Source organism: Amaranthus tricolor, chromosome 16 (assembly GCF_026212465.1).
Source record: "Amaranthus tricolor cultivar Red isolate AtriRed21 chromosome 16, ASM2621246v1, whole genome shotgun sequence".
Taxonomy (NCBI): Eukaryota; Viridiplantae; Streptophyta; class Magnoliopsida; order Caryophyllales; family Amaranthaceae; genus Amaranthus; species Amaranthus tricolor.
In genome coordinates, this window is record NC_080062.1 from 52397 (window position 1) to 75555 (window position 23159).

Genomic DNA, 23159 nt, shown 5'->3' on the forward strand with positions numbered 1-23159 from the left:
GAAACAAAAAATTACTGTCAAAAGCAGGAAACAGAAGAGTAAAATATACTTGGATTATCTTGATTCATTATGAACACAGTTCACAAATAAGCATTGATGTTTTTCTGATTACGAAACCGAAATCTGATAAGTCTGTACACAGGTTCCATATCAGCACACAAAGGTTACAAATGATATTTTGTACTATGGCGGGCATGAGGGGTATTGCATACATGATACAACAAATGCTCATTGTTCAGTAACTAAAATGTGTACAGCGTAATGAAGACCTAACTGAAGTATTTTGCATACATTTTCTCTGCAATAGATAGAGCATCTCCTCGAGCCTTAACAGGGTAGATATTTGTACCAGATTGCCATTTATTTGAATAGGATATCCATTCCCTTCTCCATAAATCAGCTTGGAAGATCTTATTGTTTTTCAAAGATCTTCTGAGATTATTGAAATATGTCTCTGCACGAGGAAGGTAGTAGTCTTCCAACAGCCCACTCCAGAATTTGTTTGCTGAAATAGAGCAATTACATTCAAAGAGAATAAGAACCCAACGGAAACAATGAAGTGGGCCCCCAACTTTTAGGGTTGGCAGAGTTTTGATTCTGACATAAACCCTGTGATCCCAACTCCCCGACGTTCTTAACTGGGTGGTATATGTTATGAGTACCTTCTATTGGGTCCTGTAGGACACAAATATGAGAAAGTGTCGGTGTGACCCCATGTCCGAATGTTTAGCATCAGACATAGACCCTTAAGGAGTTGAGTTGAAAGGAAAGGCCCAAGTAACATATCATTCGGTTGTGCCAAGGAGACAACTAGAGAACCATCACCAAAAAAAAAAAGAAAGAAAAGATAACTAGAAAAACTATAATTTACCATAATCATGGAGCTTGCTCTGTTTGGTTTCTGTTGTATCGAACCACATTGTAATTTGGGTTCTGGCATTCCACTCAAACTGCAATTAAAGTGGAATTGTATATAAATTATGCATGTAAAAAAAATATATGGCCGAGAAATTGGCATTAAGCACAAGGAAAAAAAGAACATCCTTTCTAACCTGTCTCATCTCCATGGGATTCGAAGCCAGCCTTTTGGCACTATCTAGCCAAGTCCCGAGAAGAAAATTATCATCAGATGCAAGTAATTCCTCAATGTCTTTTATGAGCTGAATGAACTTTTGGCAATGAATGTCCAATGCTTTTATATCTCTAAGCAGAAAAGCAGTCACAGCTTTCAGGTATGCATCATTTGCTAGCTTTGAAAGAGCTTGTCGAGTCAAATCAACCAAATCGTATCTGCCATTAAAAACCAAATTTATTTTTATTTCTTGGGGTATATCTCATTTCTACTCTATATCATCTATTAAGTAAAGAGTAAAGACATGATATCACTAATCAGATTGTGGAACTAATTTTGAAATTCTTTCTAATGCATTTCATCAGAAGCAGAAAATATTTCAATTTCGCAAGAACGAATGAAAAGGTGAATATATGCGGACAATCACGCATATAGATGTTCTTAGTTGTATATTACTATTAAAGATAATGGCCAAATAAAGTCTACTCTTAGCAATGATCTCTCGCGGTCATTTATTTTGGTTCATGTAGCCGACCCCATGTAGTTGGGATTAATGATTCAGGCTTTGGTATTATTGTGTTGTGCTCCACAATTAGCAAGTTTATTGAAGTGGGGTGTGTGATAGTTTTTTGAAGAGTAGGGTGGGTTGAGGAGGGGCAAAAGGGGTCAGAGAGTAAAGTTTAAACAATTTGCATTTTTGAATTTAAGGACCTCGCACCAAAAGGCTTAAACAAGCTAGGTGGTACCTTCCCGGCATCTAAAAGGTATAAGAGAACTTAAAAGGTTGGATACAAACCTATAAGTAAGACTTCCCACAAGATCGTTTCTGGCATCAAGAAATAGACGTAAAGCCTTGATAACTTCTTGAGTTGGATACCACAGATGTGGGGATGGCAAAGAAAGACCCGACTCAAGCAAAAAATGCCTTGAGCTACCTTGTAAGTTGAAAAGATTTTGTTTCTGGTTTTCTGTGGTTACATAAAGAGTCGTGTTGGTCACAGGATCCCAGTCAGGAAATTCAACAATGTAATCCTTGTTATGATCCTGAACAAAAATGGACATAAATTTATCACAGAACAAATAGAAAACAAATGAGAGAGGAAGTATCTCAGACAACATCAAGTTTGCATTCCAGTTTCACATCAACAAAAAACTAGTCATAACGTAACCTTTACAAGCCAGGGTAAGTCAGTTTAGACATGTTCAGCCTTCACATTATCAAAAGAGTGTTTTTATCAAAAGCATTGACTAACGTCATATAAAACGTGATGCACAAGTAGCTTAAAATATTTAGGTACATCATAAGTTCATAACCCAAACTCAAAATAGTTAGCAGTAACTCTTTCAAACTATATTTCAATAACATTTTTGGAAGGAGAAGAATGGAAGAGAAGGGAAGGGGAGGGAAGGGAAAGAGGGGGGGGGGGAGGGAAGATTGATGATCTTAGTTTTTTCTTTCCAATTCCCTTCCTTACATTTCCCTGTCTTTCCCTATTTGTATTCAAATGAAAGAAATGCAATCCCTCCATTTCCCTCCATTTCCTCCCATCCAAGCAGTGTCAGTGTCATGGACATTCTGCTAAAGAAGACAAATGTATTGTCAAGTAGTTTTACATTCACATTCTTATCCTTCAAATGGGATTGTCATTGTAATCATGTTTAAGTTCACATTTAAATCTACAGGTGAAATGTAGAAGACTCAATCCCCTTGCTAAAACAACAAAAACTTCTGCACATAAATACATGATAAGACAGCATCAGAAGAAACATCAAGACATAAACTTCCAGGGGTGCCACCCTTGAAGAATCTTTGTTGTTTGAAGATGAATAAAGTCATCTCGTCACAACACTAATACTATGGGCAAGAAAGAACTTACTGCAATTCCATCTGTGCAGTTGTAAATGGTGTGATATAGAATTTCCCAAGCTGTCTCTAGCTGATGAATGGCTTTACCATAGCGCCTATGAGAATATGTTTTAATCCATTCCTATGTGAAGAAAATAATAATTTCGTGAGACAGGTACTTTCATTATGACTAATTAAATAGATACAGTACGCATTTAAGCGCGCCTAATGGGGGTTGCAACTTGCAAGCAGTGGCGGAGCCATATGCATCAATGTGGGGTCAATTAAGGTTTTTTTTTATTATTATTCATTAGAAAACATGTGCACCTACCACAAGTTGAACTTTTTCATTTCGATATGCCATTTCAGACATGAGCTCATAAACAACAGGATTATGCTCTATTCCTTCCATGCACATACCAACACCAACCTAGATAACAAGAAACAAGAATATATATAACTTCTGTTCCCGATCAATGAAGCTGAAGGCACGTGAGCTTATCACACCGTACCATTGTTGAATTTTCACTAATCCGAGCATCAACTGGCCCTGAAGATATAGAATCCAAGACACCATACATTTCAATATTCCCACCAAAGTTGTGAAGCATGCACCTGGTTACACATCAACACTTACTAGTGACTACAGTGACTCATTTATAACGACTCACCTGCAGAAAGAAAGATTAGTTACCAGATATAAGGCGTGCCATAGAATTGAGATGATATTTTCCAAACGGGTTTGACATCAGCAAATAGATCAAGAACAATCATCTTCCCTTTGGGAACAGAATGAAGAAGAGCCTATAATGAAGAGGGGTACACATGAAAAAACAGCACAAAGAGGGAAAACCCAAAAAACCTGAAAAAACAGGAGTCAAGACTCAAAAACATACTTCCATTTGAGGCGGCTTCCAAAATTTAGAATCTGAATAAAAGAGCCATCCCTGCATCGAAATAAATGATGGGGATTAAAATTACAGGTAGAATAGGCAGTGCATAAGTGTATCGAATATGTTGAAATAGTAAGTCCAATGAATATACAAACAAGCAGCGATAAAATCTACATGCTGACATTACCCGATATAGTTCATATCTTAGTTTTTAGACTACATGACAAAACACTTAAATTGATAAGATCGTGTAAACCTGTATCAGATGCCATTTAATACTCCTTCTGCCCCAAAGATACGTTCCATTTTTTTTATTCATACGAGTCTATTACTTTAGTCAAACAAGAGCATATCTTTGGGAAGGCGGGAGTTCTTAAGTTTCCCAATCAACCCAGCAAAATAATGTGGTAAATAAGAGAAGACTCATTGATGATTTTCATTGACGACTGAAGTCACTGAACATAACGTAAAAGATACAAAAATGATGTATCCCTGCATCAATCAAATTATGTAAATTATGTTGTTCTAGAAGTCAAGATGATCAAGCATTCAAAATTTGCAGGAATAATTTCTACCAACATTGAAATTTCAAAATAGTTCTGCTGGAAATCAAAGTGTTACAAACAGAAAAAAAAAGAAAAAGAAGAATGATTCAGAGAATGTGGATTGCTATTATCACGCAGTGATGGAGTATTACAAGACCCTTCTTTTGAGAGGAAGGTGCTCTCCCAGTGATACTATGTGTTTAATAAAAATTTGCCTGCCTTCCCTTCTACCCCATTCTCTATTATATAAACAGATCCATAACAAACTTTCTCAAGTATGCTCTTAACAAGGTAACTAGGCTAACAAACTCTTAACAACTTTCTTCTAGATTTACTATATTACCCTCTACCCTCAAAACTGCAATTATCTCCCAGGTTAGCAACAATTGGTAGCTTCAACCATCTTCTAGTGACTTCTTCTTGGGCCTTCTAGCATAAGTGAAACGGATATCTGTTTTGGGCTGGTTTCTTGCAATACCCCCTACCCACAGATTCACCTTGTCCTCAAGGTGGAAATTAGGATATCTGAGGTGGACTTCCTCAAAGGACTCCCACGTAGCTTCAAAATCTTGCAAACCCTTCCAATGAATCAGGACTTCCATATTAGCTTGAGAATTGCGCACCCCAAGCACAGCCCAAGGTTCCACCTCTAACACCAAGTCAGCAGTCAATTGGCTAGGAAGATTGGTCGGTTGATGCCCTGCTCCTAAGGCCTTCTTGAGCTGGGAGATGTGAAAGACGGGATGAATTTTGGACCCTGGGGGAAGTTTCAATTTGTAGGCAACTTGACCAATCCTTTCTAGCACAGGGTACGGTCCATAGAACCGAGGTGAAAGTTTCTCGTTAACACGCTTCACTAAGGACTGTTGTCGATACGGTTGTAGCTTCAAGTAAACCATATCGCCTACCTGAAAAGAACCCTCCCGTCGCTTCTTATTCTCATATTGCTGCATATACACTTGGACTTGAACCAGATGAAACTTCAATTCATCCAAAATGGCATCACGTTCTTGCAATTGCGTTTCTACTGATGACACAGTTGTGTGGCCAGCGGAGAATCGAATCAAATGAGGGGGATCCCTGCCATATACGGCCTTGAAGGGGGTGTAATTAGTGGCGGTATGGAAAGAAGTGTTATACCAATATTCAGCCCACGGTAACCAGCGAGCCCATGTGTGCGGTTACCAGCCACAAAACATCTCAAATACGACTCTACGCCTTTGTTGACGACCTCAGTTTGGCCATCTGTCCGAGGGTGATAAGTCGTACTGCGCAGAAGCTGAGTGCCTTGTGATTTGAATAGCTCCGACCAAAAGATGCTCAGGAACACCTTGTCCCGATCAGAGACAATGGAGTCGGGTACTCCATGTAACCTCACGACCTCAGATATGAATTTTTGGGCCACGTTCTGAGCAGTATAGGGATGCTTAAGTGGAATGAAATGCCCATACTTGGTCAGTCTATCTACTACCACGAGTATAGTGTCCCAACCCAAGAACTTGGGTAATTTCTCAATGAAATCCATGGAAATGTCCTCCCAAACCCTCTCAGGAACAGGTAATGGTTGGAGGAGTCCTAAAGGAGATAAGGTGGACAGCTTGTTTTGTTGACAGACATGACAGTGCTGCACATATTTTGCCACGTCCTTCCTCATCCCGAACCAGAACCATTCCTCGGCCAAGCGCTGGTAGGTCTTGAGGTCACCAGCGTGCCCTCCTACCGCGGAATCATGGTATTCTTTGAGTAATTTAGAGGTGAGCTCACACTGCTTTGGTATTACTATCCTCCCTTTATATTTTAAAACCCCATTTTTCAGAGAAAACCATTTCGGTGTTCCTTCTCCCTTTTAACACTGAGTTACCAATCGTTGCAACGTGGCGTCCTTTGCTATGAAAGCCTGCACATAATCCCATCGTAACCCACACGACACTACCAGAGCGCTATACGTAACTTTGGGGCTGTGTTGACGTGATAGAGCATCGGCCACTTTGTTCGTAGAGCCTGGTTTGTAGTGAATTGCAAAAGTGTACCCCATCAGCTTACTGACCCATCTTTGGTATGCTTGCCCCACCTCTCTTTGTTCCAAGAGGAACTTAAGACTCCACTGATCAGTGCGGACAATGAAATGACGACCCAGCAAGTAATGCCTCCACTTCTCTACTGCAAAGACTATGGCCATGAGTTCTTTTTCATATATAGGTTTACCCCTATTGCGAATGCCCAGAATCTTGCTATAGTATGCAATGGGATGCCCAGCTTGTAGTAAGACAGCCCCTAATCCATGCCCGGACGCATCCCTTGATAAACTTGCGATAGTATCCTGTCAAGCCCAGGAATCCCCGAAGCTGCTTCAGATTCGAGGGGCAAGGCCAATCCAACATAGCCTGTATCTTGGACGAGTCAACTTCCACTCCGGCTGCCGATATCACATGACCAAGATAGGCCACCCTCTCTTATCCCACTTCACATTTCTTGAAGTTAGCAAAGAGTCGTTGGTCTGAAAGAACCTGTAGAACTTGGGCTAAGTGTCTCTAGTGTGTCTCAATACAAGGGCTATATACCAGTATATCATCAAAGAACACAATTACGAATTTACGTAGGAACGGCTTGAATACGTCATTCATAAGAGATTGAAATGTGGTCGGAGTGTTGGTTAGCCCAAAGGGCATGACCAAGAACTCGTAATGACCCTCATGGGTACGGAAAGCGGTCTTATGAACATCTGCGGCCTTCACACAAATCTGATGATAGCCAGATTTTAGGTCCAGCTTGGTGAAGATGGCCGAACCCCCCAATTCATCAAGCAACTCATCAATGGCGGGTATGGGAAATTTATCCGGAACTGTTTCCTTGTTTAGGGCCCTATAATCTACGCAAAAACGCCACGACCCGTCTTTCTTCTTCACCAATAAAACCGGGCTAGAGTAGGCGCTGGTGGAGGGTTGAATCACTCTTGCTCTGAGCATATCCGCCACGAATTTTTCAATCTCATCCTTTTGTGTTTGCGGGTATCTGTATGGTCGAACGCTGACGGGATTAGCTCCACTACGCAACACTATGGCGTGTTCAATACGTCGTTGTGGAGGTAACCCTTCCGGAAGGTGAAACACATGCTTAAATTCCCGTATCAACGATAGGAACTCTTCCGGAATGGTTGGCTCATTTTCTCCCTTACCTTCCAACTGATTCCATTCCAGGAGGTATCCTTGCCTTTCCTTCTGCAGAGTTTTGATCATGGCCTTGAGAGATATTCCCGTTCGCCCCAGATAAGGATCACCCCTTAAGGTGATCATTGTACCCCCCAACTGAAATTTTAGTGTCTGTGTTTTCCAATTGGTTGAAATGGTCCCCAATTTCTCCAGCCATTGAATGCCCAGAATTACGTCTGAACTGCCCAAGGGAAGAATCAGAAATTCTTCAACGATTGTGACCCCCTGGAGGTCCAGCACGACACCTTTACATACCCCTTCCCCTTGTACTGTCTCACCGGTGCCTAAGGTCACCCCAAAACTCCTGTTTTCTGTTGGATTAAGACCAAGCTGCTGAGCCGCGGCCTTGGATATGAAATTATGGGTTGCTCCTGGATCAATCATCACTACCACGTCTTGCTCATTTATGATACCAGCCAAACGCATCGTTTTTGGGCCGGTTAGTCCGATTACGGAGCTCTGGGAGACTTCTGGGGTCAAATTTGAGTTTGGATGGGTTATATAGGCTTCGTTCGCACTTACTTCCGCCACCGCAAACTCTCCTTCTTCCGCCGTTTCCTCCTCCTCATATTCTTTCGTGAGTAAAACGCTCAACCCCCGGCGCTGACAACGATGGCTAACCGATCACTTCTCATCACAACGGAAGCATAGCCCTTGCTCCCTCTTCTGCTGGAGCTCTTTCTCGAAAAGTCGCCTTACCTCACCGGAGTTTTTGTAAGGATTAAGGGTGTTTCGATTTGTGAAAGGATGGGGAGTGATGGAGTTGGGTGTCTGGGTTGTTTTTGAAAGAGGATGGTTTTGACTTTGGTTAGTGGGATATGGGTATGCACGTGGGTTTGAGTTAGGGAGTCGCCACGTGGGCGGATTTAAATTCAGCTTGGGCCTTGGGCCCAATTTCCATTTCTCCTCAATTCTTAAAGATAGCTCCATAGCCTGATCCAATGTAATCGGATCTAAGATCCGAACCTCAATCCGGATTTCCTCCTTTAATCCCTTTATATATTGCCCTTTTGCTATCTCTTCTGGTACACCATCTATCGGTGCCAATAGTTCAATGAAACGATGCTGGTACTCCGCCACTGTTCCAGTCTGCTCATGAGCGAGCCACTGCTCGTGCAACGTGCCGGTGGCGGTAGATCTGAAACGCCGGAGGATTAGCCTTTTCAGTGCTTCCCAAAGAAGGTACCGTATGACGCCGACGCTCCCATTGATACCAAAGTAACGCATCTCCCTCCAGCGCCACAATGGCGACTTCTAGTTGATCTTCCCCCAATCGGTAAAAATGGAAGAACCGCTCAGCTCTGAGAATCCAACCGTCCGGATTCGTACCGTCAAACAGAGGTAGGTCAAGCTTTCTCATTTTCCAGTTTGATTGACCTCCTGAGTGACCTCCTTCTCCACTTTCCGCCTGAGATTGAGAAGAAAATGGGTTATCCCATGTCGACGGCAAACCGTTCAACGTGGACCGCAGGTCTGATCGGATTTTTTCTTGGCCAGCAGCCAGCTGATTATTTAGGTCAGCTTTGAGTGTTGCCAATGCCGTAGTTATCTCCTGGGCTACACACGCCAGTAAGCCAGCCATCTCCTGTTCCAACAAATCCAACCGTTGCCCATGATTTAACCTGGCCATCTATTTTTTGATCGATTCCGCTCTAATACCAATTGCTGGAAATCAAAGTGTTACAAACAGAAAAAAAAAAAAAAAAAAAGAAAAAGAAGAATGATTCAGAGAATGTGGATTGCTATTATCACGCAGTGATGGAGTATTACAAGACCCTTCTTTCGAGAGGAAGGTGCTCTCCCAGTGATATGTGTTTAATAAAAATTTGTCTGCCTTCCCTTCTACCCCATTCTCTATTATATAAACAGATCCATAACAAACTTTCTCAAGTATGCTCTTAACAAGGCAACTAGGCTAACAAACTCTTAACAACTTTCTTCTAGATTTACTATATTACCCTCTACCCTCAAAACTGCAATTATCTCCCAGGTTAGCAACAATTGGTAGCTTCAACCATCTTCTAGTGACTTCTTCTTGGGCCTTCTAGCATAAGTGAAACGGATATCTGTTTTGGGCTGGTTTCTTGCAAGTTCATGTAAACATATCAACCAAACATATAAAAACAAGCAAGAAGGTCCAAGATCTGGAAAGGTGGGATATGGAAGGAGAACTACCTGCATAAGCCACACAGCATGTTTATCACCTTTGACCATTGCTTCATAAACAGCAGACCCAAGTGATGATATATAAGCTGGATCATCAGTGGGTGGAGAGTTTTCATTGAACGTATCACTGATCAGATTATATGAACCATCAGGAAATTTTAAAGAGCATGACATGAAAAGTTACTAAAAAATTCCAAAAATTTGTTAATTGCATATTTGCATTTGCGTGTATATAGATCATAAATTCATGTAATAAACATGTCAACTAATTTGGCAATTGAACAAAATAGATATAGCCTAATACCACGAATTGGGCCTCCTTCACCAAGTATAGCGTTTGGTATTTGCATTACCAAGCAGTAATACAGCCACAGGAATAAACCAGTGACAAAAAATGGTTATACATCAAAGGTATAAGATGACATTCACCTAAAATTACATCACCCTTAAGCTCAGTCAAATTATATGCTTGCACAAAGTCGGTATGAAGATGGATTACCACCAAGTAATTTCATATAGATGTAAACCTTCATGGGCATAGACGTACTAAATGTAAAATGTCCATTTACCAGTTGTATATGTCAGTCACATCTCCGTATTCTGCAGCAGGACAGGATAAAAACCAATAAGTGCATCATCTAGTTAATATTTCAAAACAATAGCCGATGAAACAAAATGCAGAAAGAATGTCTTATGACAATGCTTATAGGACATATGCATTAGAGAAGTATGGAAGGTGCTTCAACAGTGTCATTTAGTACACCTTAATTGGATCTTAAGCAAAAGGTTGACTTCCAACAAGTCATCATTCTAATTTTTAAATTACTAGACCACATTTCTGATCTAGAGAAGTATGAAAGGGTATACACATGCTCTCAGTTTTCAAATAAACACTATTTACTTAATCATCTCAGCCAAAAACTGTTGGGCTAGACTAATCCCAAATTGAGTAATTTCCAAAGAAAAGGTTGAGCCATATCATCAAGAGAAGTTATTCTTTAACTATTTTGGACACTTTTTATCGTTTGCAATGTTTAAAAAACAACTGTGCATTATCATTTTCAGTTTAAAATTTGTCAATACCATAGTAAAGCCACAATATGTGTGGCATTTTGAATTGCCACCATAGTACAAAAACAAGGCCACAACGCATCGAGTATGAAGTTTTTCACAAAATCTGAACCCATATTTCCCTCGTAAAGATGTGGAAAAACTATGTTTTGAGCCGTTTCAGGAAAAATCTCACTCTTTCAGCCAATACGCATTACGGTAAGTTGTTACCTCGATCGTGACTGTACTACATTTTCGCACGTTGACAGTCGCAACGAAAAACTGTCACACGCTGAACAAATAGCATACACAAGGACCCCAAAGTGTATATCCCAAAAGCTATGATATGCTATCAACAATACAGATGTTATATATAATGTCTTATACATGATATCATATCAAGTCTTACAGAAGCTCACCTTTGATCTGCTTCTGAATAAAGGCTTCACCAAGCTTAACAAACAATGGATCAGAAGGATCTAAAAGAAATGTACAACACCATCTGGGATCACCACTAACAGTATTCCTGAAAGAAAGTGAAATACTAAAATTATGATGATCCAATTAACACAATCTCATACTATAATTATAACATTCCATTATCCCAATGCCATCAAGCGGTTCCACCAAGGATGGGGTTTGAAAGGGTCGGATGTACACAATCTTACCCTTGTTAATGATAAAGAGGTTGTTTCTGATTGACCCTTAGTAGCAAACGTCGTGTGCAACTTCACATAAATAAGAAATGTATATGATTTAATGAGCCATTTTACTAGAAGTTTCATATTCAAACTAAAAGAATGATCAAGGTATTTCACTGAAATTTTTCCAGAGCACATGTGCAGGGGTAATAACTATTATAAGTGATTTCGAGCCAGCCATCAGAACTTCATTAGTCACACAGCCTGCAGGCTATTAACTAGAAGAAAAAAGATGAATGAGAAAGGAACTAAAGAAGTCAAATACCAGTTCCCCAGCCTGGTTATATTTGATGAAGGATAAATGTTTCTTAGTGCTGCAGGTACATTTCCGGAGAATGAAGGCAAGACTGAAACAAGAAACTACATTCATGAAATGAATCTAAATATCAAATTGTCTTAAAAGAAAATTGTGTTATATTATATAGATGGTCAATGAACTTTTTTCGCCAAAGTTTTATTAGTTAAGAGAGAAAATGTGGAGTCAACCCAAATTACCTGGGGTCATTCCTAACTCCAACATACGGGATAATATCTGCTTCTGTAAGACCAATTGCTGATCCAACCAGTTTTGTGATAATGGTCCACCCCAACTGTGTCATGATAGAAATCGGGATGTTAAGTTTACATGTCAATAGCTTTAAGGTCTTAACAAAATGTCGTCAGGAAATATTCAGGACAGAAAATTATAATTTTGTGTTAGCTAATTAAATAATAAGAGCTAAACATCAAGGCCAAATGAACTTATAACTTGACAAAAACAAAAATACAGCACTAGCTGACCATCCAAACAGAACCTCGCAGAAAAATCCATTTGTAACAAGCAATGCAATAGAATTTCAAATCAGTTTCTTGTTTCTGCTGCTTGAATTTAGCCAATGTTCCTCCTAATATTATCTAGGTAATTTAAGGGAAAAGCTTATGCAATCTTTTTGGAGACACTGATGAGAAAGATAATTTTGCAACTCAAATAGGCAAATAGCACTTCGTTCATAGCAGAAAATTTTGTTATGGACCATTATGCGGCCATTTGATGAATAAATAAGATTTCAAATAGAGACCGTAAAACTTTTTTCTCAAGCATGAGTATATCAAACTTGCAGCATAATAGCACTCTAGATGTCAAAGCAACATTGAGCTCATCTTTTAGCTTGATAATATAGAGGAAAAGATATGAATTGCATTATTAATGTACTGACCCATGCAGGTTTCCCATGCGTGCCCAAGCAAGAAAGGCCGGTCCACCAAAGAAATCATTCAGGTCTTCTTTACTGACATTGAAGTCCTGCAACCATAATGGATTAGAACTTAGAAGGGACAAAAAATGTTTATTGCAATAATGTGACACTGCTTTCATTCAAATTCTCTGCAGGAAGCTAAAATGATCCCCATGCTAAATTTTAGAACCATGGTTTCTAAACATCTTGAACATTTTCACTATCACCTGTCCTATAAACATAATAGCATAGCTAAAAGGAATTTGGCTAAGCACTACATGCATTAGTCATAAAGTGTCTAAGAACTTATTAGCAGAAGTGCTAAATGAAACCAACAATCCGACTAATCTTCAATCTACCATGCGAATTTGGCTACAAGGGTATAAAGTATCACTACGAGAAAGCTGTTAGGATGTTGGCTACTTTACGATATGGTATGGATTGACTTGATAATGCATGCGCCAGACACATTCACAACTTTAAGTGTGATTATAAGGACACCATAATGTGCAACCAGATACAACAGGGCAACTATGCATATACTGACCATAAAGACTTTCTGCCAAATGGCTTCTTGCGCAGTAAAAGCTAAAGGCAAGTTGATTCCTTGAAGTGCCATCCAGTCGATCTCTTTCTCCCATCTTTGCCAATCCCACCAAACAAAGGAATCTACAGACCCGAAATGGCAAGTTATAGACAAACACAAATTGAATAGAACATTCAAGGAGAAACTGAAAGTTAAGTAGTATCATTTGAACAAGATAGTACATACAAGAAACAGAAGAGACACTAAAATAATTTTAGTAGAAATTCTTTGATCCCTAGAGAAGCCCAAAATTCAATAATAACAAAGATAATGCTTCAATTATAACAACTTCAACATCCAAGCACTTCATATCATCGTTTGAGGTTCACTACTCGGAATTATAGAGTCGGTGAGAGACTTCCATTGTTAAATATACCTAAATTACTCCAAAGACATCTACTTTAAAAGGTTAAAGAAATGGATTTTATTTCTAAAATGTCTTATGAAAAGATTCTACCTTCAAGTTGAAATAAGCATTTGATTACAAAATTAATACAATCAAAAAGCCTGTCCATTAATATTTGTGTTTCTAAAGGCACAGCATGATATATAAAATAAGAAAATCAGGTAGATGTTATTCAGACAAAGTTCTCAATTCAAGAGCGTTAATGTTACCATTTAAGTTACATACTAATCAGCAAGGAACCACAAGTGCATTGAGTTTATTTCTTTTTTTACATAGCAAATCGTATCAGTAACATAAACAGGACAAAATTCTAATCAAGCTTGGAGTTCATACTAAGGCCTTACACTGTTTGAACGAGAGCATCTGGAGGGGAAAAGGGAAGAAGGAGATCGAAGACCAATCACATTTTGTATTTTTTGAAAACAAAAATGAGAAAGGAAAGAATGCACATTTTTTCTTACTTGTAAACAAATCTATATAATGGTGGAAAACTTAGAAACTAAAAAATTAAGCTCACTCCTCATCTCCCTTCCTTCTCTTTCTATTATGCCTCCTTGCCCTCTGCCACTCCTAGTGCCCTTCCATTTACGACTGCAAAACAAACCAAAAACTAAAGTGCACACACTGCAATCAGAAAATGCTTCAAGGAATTTCTCACTTCAATTATTTTAAGAATGGCAATGAGAGAGAATAAAATTGTAATATCCGTGGAAATCTTCTTCAAATTAGAGCTGTAGTTGATGCAATAATTAAAAAATACAACAAAAAAACATTAATTTCACAAATGGTAAGTCCCAAATGAGATCATGAAGTGTCATAGCTCAATATAGTCATGAAATACAAAAGATGAACAAGCATCCTAAGTTCCTGTTTCAAAATCACGGCACACAAACAACACTACAGAAATATGAAAGTTGACAATTTTATCAATAGCAACAAAATGAAAGCCATGGATTGTAGAATAATACTCACAGCTTGAAGTCACAACATTTTGATAATAATTCCATGGAACAGGACGTTTGAAGACCAAGCCCTCATCTCTAACAAAAGGAAGTGACTCTGGCTCTGGGATAGAAGCAATCTGAAAACCTCCAGTCTTGTCCCATGAAATATGTGCTCCACATGAATACTTCAAGTACCAGTGAAGCCCAGAAGCCAGTTCCACAGCTGTGGTTCCCTTTATCCTGAAATATAACTCAGTATAGTTAACAGATGGGCTAATAGAGAAAAGGTAGAAGCAGATGATAAATATCAAAATAGTCCACAACAAACCTAATGTTCAACTTACACTATCAGTGGCCCATTTTTGCTTGATTGTTTGTAATTTTCAATCTGGAAGCAACTGTCACCCCCACAAACATCCTGCCGGTTGGTAATATGAGTATGTTAATAAATTATGGATATCAGAAACATTGCAATCTTTGCAAAAATCTCTTCCACAGATTCTAAATTCCTGAAAAAAAAATAAATAAAAAAAAAAAAGCAATCCACAAATTTATGCAGACCTATGTTCACAAAACACTAATGAAATTGGCTGTAATCAAGCTATAAAGAACAATGAATGGAGTGTTACATCAATGAACTATGGGTATGGCTGGGATTTTACTTACACAAGTAACAACATGCATCAATTCAACCACCCAAATCTTGCTCCAAATATGGGAGACTAAGAGTTCAAGTAATATGTCAACCAAAACCAAAATCCAAGCCTGTCAACATTTTGGCAGCAACTCTGGCCTACTAGTTCCCAAGAAGAATCCACCTCACACTCAAATAATAAACCAGGGTACATTTAATACAACCTTCCATCAAGCAATTCGTCAAATTTTGAGAACATGAATACATATTGTTTTGGTCAACCATATTATCATTATAATAACAATGAAGAAGAAGAATAACAAAGTATTATATTGGTTTTTACTTTGTATAGTAATCTATAAGCGATCAACACTCTAGCTAACGATCTTGAAGCCTAAATATACAAATAGTTCCACCAACATCAGACTATTAAAATTTCACTAATACTCATCAATTTAAATATTACAAATCAAGTTAATCACAATTATTGAAACAATTAACTATTAAACGACATAACTAACTTGTTAATTAATAAATATCCACTAAAAGAACAATTAGTGATATAATGAAATACAAATTACAATAATTAAATATCCACTAAAAGAACTATTAGTAATATAATGAAATACAAATTACAAATTACAAATTACAAATTACAAATTACACAACTAAATTTGTATTCTCTTTTGTGAATGAAACCAATCTTCTTGATTGTATGACCTTCAAATTATGTTCACCTTGAAGATAATTTTGCAACAATGTGTGTCACTAAACAAAAATCTTCTAGTACAAAGGAGACTAGAATGAAACAACAATGTATTGTGTAAATTAAGAATCAGAAAATACACATATTTAGTTGTTGTGTAATTTGTATTTCATTATATTACTAATAAAAACCTCATATGGTGCAATCGTAATATCTATGGCCATATTATTGCATAATAATAGTTGTTCAACAAAAAAAAAGCAAGTATTAGATCAAAAAACTTCTCATATGATTTTTTACATTCACATCGTGACGGCCGCAATCCGTGTTTTTCTCCATTATAGACAATTTCCGCGACACCGCGACCGCTTCTGCAAACGCATCCATGAAAGCGTTTTTTTCGTGGAACACAATACATAATGCGCAAACAAAAATGACAATCTCATGCCTCAAGGGGTCGCACATGCCATGGACACACAATGATATCCAAAAAAAATACACCATAACTGCTAATGATGGGCCACTAGGAAACAAATGCAAACATTCAATTGCTGCTAGTTTTGGTGAAAAGTAATAGTATTTGCTCATGCAAGTGCAGAAGATAAAGTTATCAACATTCTTCGATGTAGCATAACAAAATAAGGCATAATAACTAAACTAAGAGAATACAACACGAAGCAGCAGGTGCAAAGATACAACGTATAGGTGACGATAGATGAGTTTGTCAAAACAAAGTCTCATATATGATGCTCTAATGAACCAAAATATTAACTAATTAACAATACCAAAATATAATGAGCTTAAAACCTACCATCCTACCTAATCTCATATATAATGCTCAAGAGATTATGTTGTGAAATATGCAAGGGGTGAAACAAGATTAAAGATTATGAGGATCTTACCCCAAGAAGCATGATGACCAAAGTGTCATGAGCAACAACAAGAAACCGAGAATGCACATATACTAGGTATTCCTCAACAATGATTTGTATTTTTTAATGTAGTTACAAACACTTAGAACTAAATACAACTCGCTCAAACACTCACCAAGTGTGCTTACAAACACTAAAACGCCTTCAATGGTCTCCCTTCTCACTCTGTCCTCAAGAGCTTCTCTGAGAGATTAATGAATTTCAATAGGTTCCACACTTCGCAACACTCCTTTTTTGGATTCAAGATGCCTTCTAACGAAGATTGCTCATTCGAGCTGAAGTGCGTGGTGCAGTGCACAACACTCCTTCGTTGGCTACATAAGACCACAAAGTCAGAACATTTGCTTGGTGCAGAGCACAAATTTCTAACGAAGATTGCTCATTCGAGCCAATGAAGTGCTTGATGGAGCATCCATGATGCTGGTCCAAGCATTCATCTATCTATGCCTGTTGTCATGCTCGAGAAACAAAGCTCGTCCAAGCGTAAACCTGTTTCCCGAGCAAGGGCTCAAGCATTCTGCCAGCTTCAACATAGAGCACTCGCCCAATCATTCTCCTATGCTAGTCCGAGCATGACCCGACTCAACATTCTGCCAGCCTCGACCAAGAATGCTCCCTCCAGCATTGGGTCAATCCAACGCACTAGTAAGCACGCCCACGAATGATAGGCCATTCCATGTTGTGCTTGTCCGAACACACATTTGTTTCATGATTTGGTAGTTATTACTACAGATCCATAAGAGATTTAGATTTTAGACTTGGATAGAACAATAGTACAATACTATCAAAACATAATGAGCATAAAGTGTTAGTGCAGGAGTCAAATCACCAAGCGTAGAGGGTTATTTCGATCACATTATAGCTCATACAATGTCATGCACATTAGAGGGATAAGATGGGTATGCATTGGGGCTTGAGCACTTGAGGTTTGGGACGTTGATATAGGGATTGAAAGAAGCAAGGAGGGGGAAGAGTCATGCTACCACGACCTGCCAGCAGCAGGCAATGTTCAGAGGCTGCTCGCGAGAAGTTGCCTGACTCGTTTGAGCAGAACAAACAGTGGCCTCTGACGTGATTTTATATTACTGATTTAAGTGGAACACGTATTGTCCTATTGGAGAATATTCCTATGCTGATTTGTGGGCTATTCATAGGGGCAAATGAATCATTATGGTTGTGTGGTGACAAACACAGAGAGAAATAGGATTTTCGAGAGCTTTTGAGTGTCTTTCATGTATTAGTGAGTGAACCATATTAAAGGAAGAAACTTTGAGCTCTAGAGAGTGAGTTCAAGCTTTGTAATATTTCATGTTGAATAGTAAATGAAATATATTCCTATTTACGGGGAGGTGTCCAAGACACCATTAAAACTTATGTTCAAATCCTTTCATTTCATAAAGCTAACAATGAACACCTCATAACAATATAACATGCATATAGCCCACATCTATGCCCAGAATCAAATTATAATATCCACAATTGTAATCAAGTAAACTCTAAAAATTCATTTATAAGAATACTACCAGAGCATCATTATATCATGCAAGCAATAGCAATGCAAAACACAAATCAATTCAAAACCCTTTAAAATAAAATAACAAACAAACCAGTCAAAATACTGAAAGGAGACCCAGAAAATGATTAATCATATAAAGATGAAACCTTTGAAATGATCTTGAAAATGAAGCTGGAAGAGTGAGAAGGCAACAATCTCTGAAGAATCCCTTCGACTGCATTTTCTTGGACTGTTGCAGATGATCGTTGAGAATCTAAACGGTTAATCAAAGCCTTAATTGGCTCTGAATTTTGAAATGAATTAAGTGATGTGCATTTTCTGAAGATCAAAATCAAAATTAAAAGAGGTAACAATGATTTGAAATGGAACATAATTTTCTTAGAAACCCAACTGAAGAAACTATATGCAGCAGGTGAAATGTGTTTAGATGAATTTTGGATTTTTCGTCAACTTCTATCCATCATTTATTATTTTATTTGAGGGTACTGAACCTGGGATCTTTAACAATTGAACGTATGAGAAAAAATGAGAAAAAATGAGAAAAAACGAAAGTGTGAGAGATAAACGAAATGAAAAGAAAATAAACTTATTTGAAGTGAATCAAACTTGACTTATCAATCAGTGTAAATGTGACACTTAAGATTGCATCAAATAAGTTGGGGATAATTTGCTCTAAATATTTGATATTCTTTCCATTTTTTTAGTGTGTCTCTCTATTTGTTAATGCACAATATACAATATTAGTATACAAACTTATGAATACACGAAGTTTGTTAGTATGAAAATACATTTAAATTTAAATTTAAAAAAAATAAAATTGCATATTATAATTATCAAATTATAATATCAATAAAATTATGTAATAATTGAGATAAGTATTTATAACAACACAACTTTTGCTTGAATATATAATTTTTGATTATACATTCTACCTAAAAGTAACTATTTTTGTGATATACACAATTTTGTAAAAAAAGTTATGTTGAAATTGACATGCTTGCAAATTACTATGTAATGTTTTCAAAAACTTCTTAATTTGTGCATTTGATCACATATAAGAGCGGCGTGTCACGCATGGCTCGTAGTCCCCACACATGACAGAGACACAAAACTTGGTATCCGGGTACCTTTCCTCAAAAGAAGGTTATAGAGACTTTCGGAATCATCAAGAGGCTTGTGGAGCATGTGGGTCTAGAACAACCCACACTAGAAGGTTCCGGAGAACACTAGAAGGTTCCGGAGAACACTAGAAGGTTCCGGAGAACTCTTGAAGGATTGAAGGAGCCTTGTAAATATCTAATGTCTAGAATTCTCTAGGCAACTCTTGTACATACTTTAGAGTACCTTAATACTTGTAATTGTGTAGAACTCTCTAGAAAGATGTAATCTAGATCCCTCCATTTGAGGAGGTTAGAATGTTCTAGAAGTAGGACAAGTAGTAAGGGGTGTTGCCTATAAATACCCCAAGGCATTCATTTGTACCCAACAACTTGAGAGTTCACTTGTAAAACTTTCCTTGTGCAATACATAAACCTAACTTACATTTCCCAACTTTTGTGTTCCTACTTACTTCACATCTTCTCAAAGTCTTAGCCAAATCCACACAAACACACCAACTACATCATTTAGCAATACACCTTTGGGGTTTGCCTGACTTGTCTTATGACGGGAGTGTAAGCAAGTGGCACACGTAAGACTAGGGAAAGAGTCGACACGTGACAGGCGGGCATGTTGACTATTTCTTAGTGCGTAAGGGAGATCAGGCCTCATGCTTGGATTGTAAGGTGGTGTTGGGTACAGACATGTCCACCTAACATAAGCTTTTAGTACTGATTTTCAGGATGAGGAAGAAAATAGTAGAGAAGAAGGTCGAGTCCAGGGGAAAGATCATGTGGGGGAGACTCAAATGGGATATGGTCACAACCCTGTCAAGCAAGATAAGTTTATTGGGCTTCCCAAGTCAGTCAGAGGATGCGAATGAAACGTGAGTGAACATGGCAAAACCATTAGATTAGTGGCAAAAGAGACCTTGTGGGTGTCGTCGGGTAAACCAAAAGTGTTCGAAGAGTCGTGGTGATGGAACGATAAGGTGGCAAAGAAGATAAAGAGTAAAAACAAGAGATTTAAGGAACTTATAGCATGCATGGAAGAGGAGGATAGGATAGAAAAGTGAGTAAGCTATAAAGAAGCAAAGCGGGCGGCATAGAAAGCGGTAACGGAGGCAAAAAAAAACCGTGGTTATGAGGACTTGTATCGGAAGCTTGACACCAAAGAGGGGAGAAGCAGATTTTTTAAGTTGGCAAGGACTAGGTCTAGGCAGCGGCAAGACTTAGAGGCAGTGAAATACATCAAGGATGAGGGAGGACGATTTTTCTAGAAATAAGAGGACATCAAAATCATATGGCTCTAATATTTCTCTCAACTACTCAATGAATCTAGGGGCCAAAGGAGGCGGATAATCAAATTTCTAACGTCCAAAGACCACTGGAATATATGGGTCAACGAGTGATATTACCACAGAGAAGTAGGAGAAGCTCTCAAAAAGATGGGGAGAACAAAGGCATTTGGGCCAGATAATATCCCGATTGAGGTGTGGAGGGGTTTAGGAGAAGAGGACATTCATTGGCTGACTAGCCTCTTTGATATTATTTTGATGACACATAAGATGCCAGAAGAATGAAGGAATAACACACTAATACCTCTGTTTAAAAACAAAAGCGATGCGCAAGTATGCGGGAACTATAGAGGTATCAAACTTCGAAGCCACACAATGAAATTATGGGAAAGAGTGATAGTAAGGAGAATTAGACAGGAAACGATGATTAGAGATAACCAATTCGGTTTTATGCCGGGAAGGTCAACCATAGAGGCAATTCATGTTTTGAGGAGACTGATAGATAGAGAAATATAGGAAGCGAAAGAAAGATCTGCATATGGTGTTCATTGACTTGGAGAAAGCGTATGATAGCATACCATGACGTGTCATCTAGGATAGCCTCAAGGCTAGAGGTGTTCCTTCAGTGTACATTGAGGCTATACGAGATATGTGTGACAGAGTTTCAACTAACATTTAAACATCGGTAGGGATAATGGAGCGTTTTCCGGTTAAAGTTGGACTACATCAGGGATCGGCTCTAACCCTTTCATTTTTACTGTCATTATAGAAGAGATTTCTAAATCTATTTGGGAGACGGTACCGTGGTGCATGTTATTCGCTGACGACATAGTGCTAGTAGAAGAAACTAGAAAGGAGATTAGTAATAAATTGGATGAGTGGAGGGAAGCTTTAGAAGGTAAAGAGTTGCGCATTAGTCGTACGACGACCGAGTATTTGCGTTGTGACTTTAGTGGGACAACATCGGTAGGTGAACCAGAGGTGTCCATTGATGAAGCAGTTGTTAAAAGTACGACCAAGTACAAGTATTTGGGATCGATCATTCAAAGGGATTGGGAGATTGACGGAGATGTAAATCATCGTATACAAGCAGGTTGGCTCAAGTGGTGAGTAGCCACCGCGGTGCTATGTGATAGGAATTTCTCAAGCAAGTTAAAAGGAAAATTCTACCGGGCGACAATCAGACCTGCTCTGCTATATAGGACCGAATGTTGGCTTGTAAAGAAGATTTTTGAACATAAGATGGAAGTAACAGAAATGCGTATGCTAAGGTGGATGTGTGGGCTCATATTGATGGATCGAATTAGGAACCAAGAGTTTAGAGACAAACTAGGGGTAGCCCCTATTTCTGGAAAAATGCGCGAAAATAGATTGAGGTGGTTTGAACATGTGCAGAGAAAGACTTTCGTGGCCCTTGTGAGGAGGGTAGAAAGCATTATAGTAGAGAAAGACTTGAGTTAAGCCTCTCTGAGGGTCTGACTAGGAATAGCGGCAGTTGGAGGCGCCATATCCATGTTTTAGAATACTGATGTCTTCTTAGATTACTTTTTGGTGTTCTTGTCATCTTGCTTCTCTCGTTTCTTTTATTATTATTATTATTATTATTATTATTATTATTATTATTATTATTATTATTATTATTATTTTGTTTTCTTCTATTTTGTAGTTGGTTCTACTTATTTATTTTATTTATATGCATTTAATTTATCTTTCCCATGTAGCTACGTCTCCTTATCTTTCTCGAGCCGAGGGAGTCCTTTGGCCGCGCTCTCCTTTATGGGTATGAGTTGCTGCCGTCCTTCCCTCCCCAGACCTTGTCCATAGTTTTTCTATGAGTGAAATACACTGGGTAGGATGATGATGATGATCTAATAAAATTTATTTGAAAACTTACGTTACATAGTTAAAATCATCATTAATGTAATAAAATTTTTTAAATATCACACAATCATGTTAACTTGTAAAAATCTTCAATTTAGCAAAGCTATATAAAATTGCCATGTGAAATTTTACAATTCTTTTATAGTATTGGATGATACTAATAATATTAATATGGTTTATATTGAGATATGTATAATAAAATTTTTATTAATTATATTCTAAGTTATAAATTAAAAATAGAATATAAATTAAGAGAATTAGTGAATAGACTTAAATACTTATTTGTACACAAGGTTGAAGTTTGGAATGTTCAGTTACATTGATATAAGATGACCTAATGAGAATTGAGCTTTGTTTGATTTGATAATAATTAGTAAATGCCAAATACTCAAATAGTATCACTTTTAAGGGGAGAAGATGATTTCCCTTAACACACCTTTTAAGTTGTAATCAAATCAAAAAA

The 23159-nt window shown here is 38.1% G+C and overlaps 1 protein-coding gene across 1 annotated transcript; it reads right to left on the reverse strand.

Annotated features, from left to right (window-relative positions):
- Nucleotides 1-37: 37 nt before the first annotated feature.
- LOC130802130 (alpha-N-acetylglucosaminidase) lies at nucleotides 38-18976 on the reverse strand. Its single transcript, XM_057666029.1, has 19 exons — nucleotides 18567-18976; nucleotides 14977-15050; nucleotides 14661-14872; nucleotides 13244-13365; nucleotides 12679-12764; nucleotides 11978-12072; nucleotides 11748-11829; nucleotides 11201-11307; nucleotides 10301-10331; nucleotides 9741-9858; nucleotides 3815-3865; nucleotides 3613-3722; nucleotides 3431-3533; nucleotides 3250-3348; nucleotides 2950-3060; nucleotides 1869-2116; nucleotides 1053-1290; nucleotides 872-950; nucleotides 38-505 (listed from the first exon to the last, which is right to left on the reverse strand). The coding sequence occupies exons 1-19, from the start codon at nucleotides 18789-18791 to the stop codon at nucleotides 270-272; spliced, it is 2427 nt and encodes an 808-aa protein (XP_057522012.1). The 5' UTR covers nucleotides 18792-18976; the 3' UTR covers nucleotides 38-269.
- Between the last annotated feature and the right edge of the window lie 4183 nt (nucleotides 18977-23159).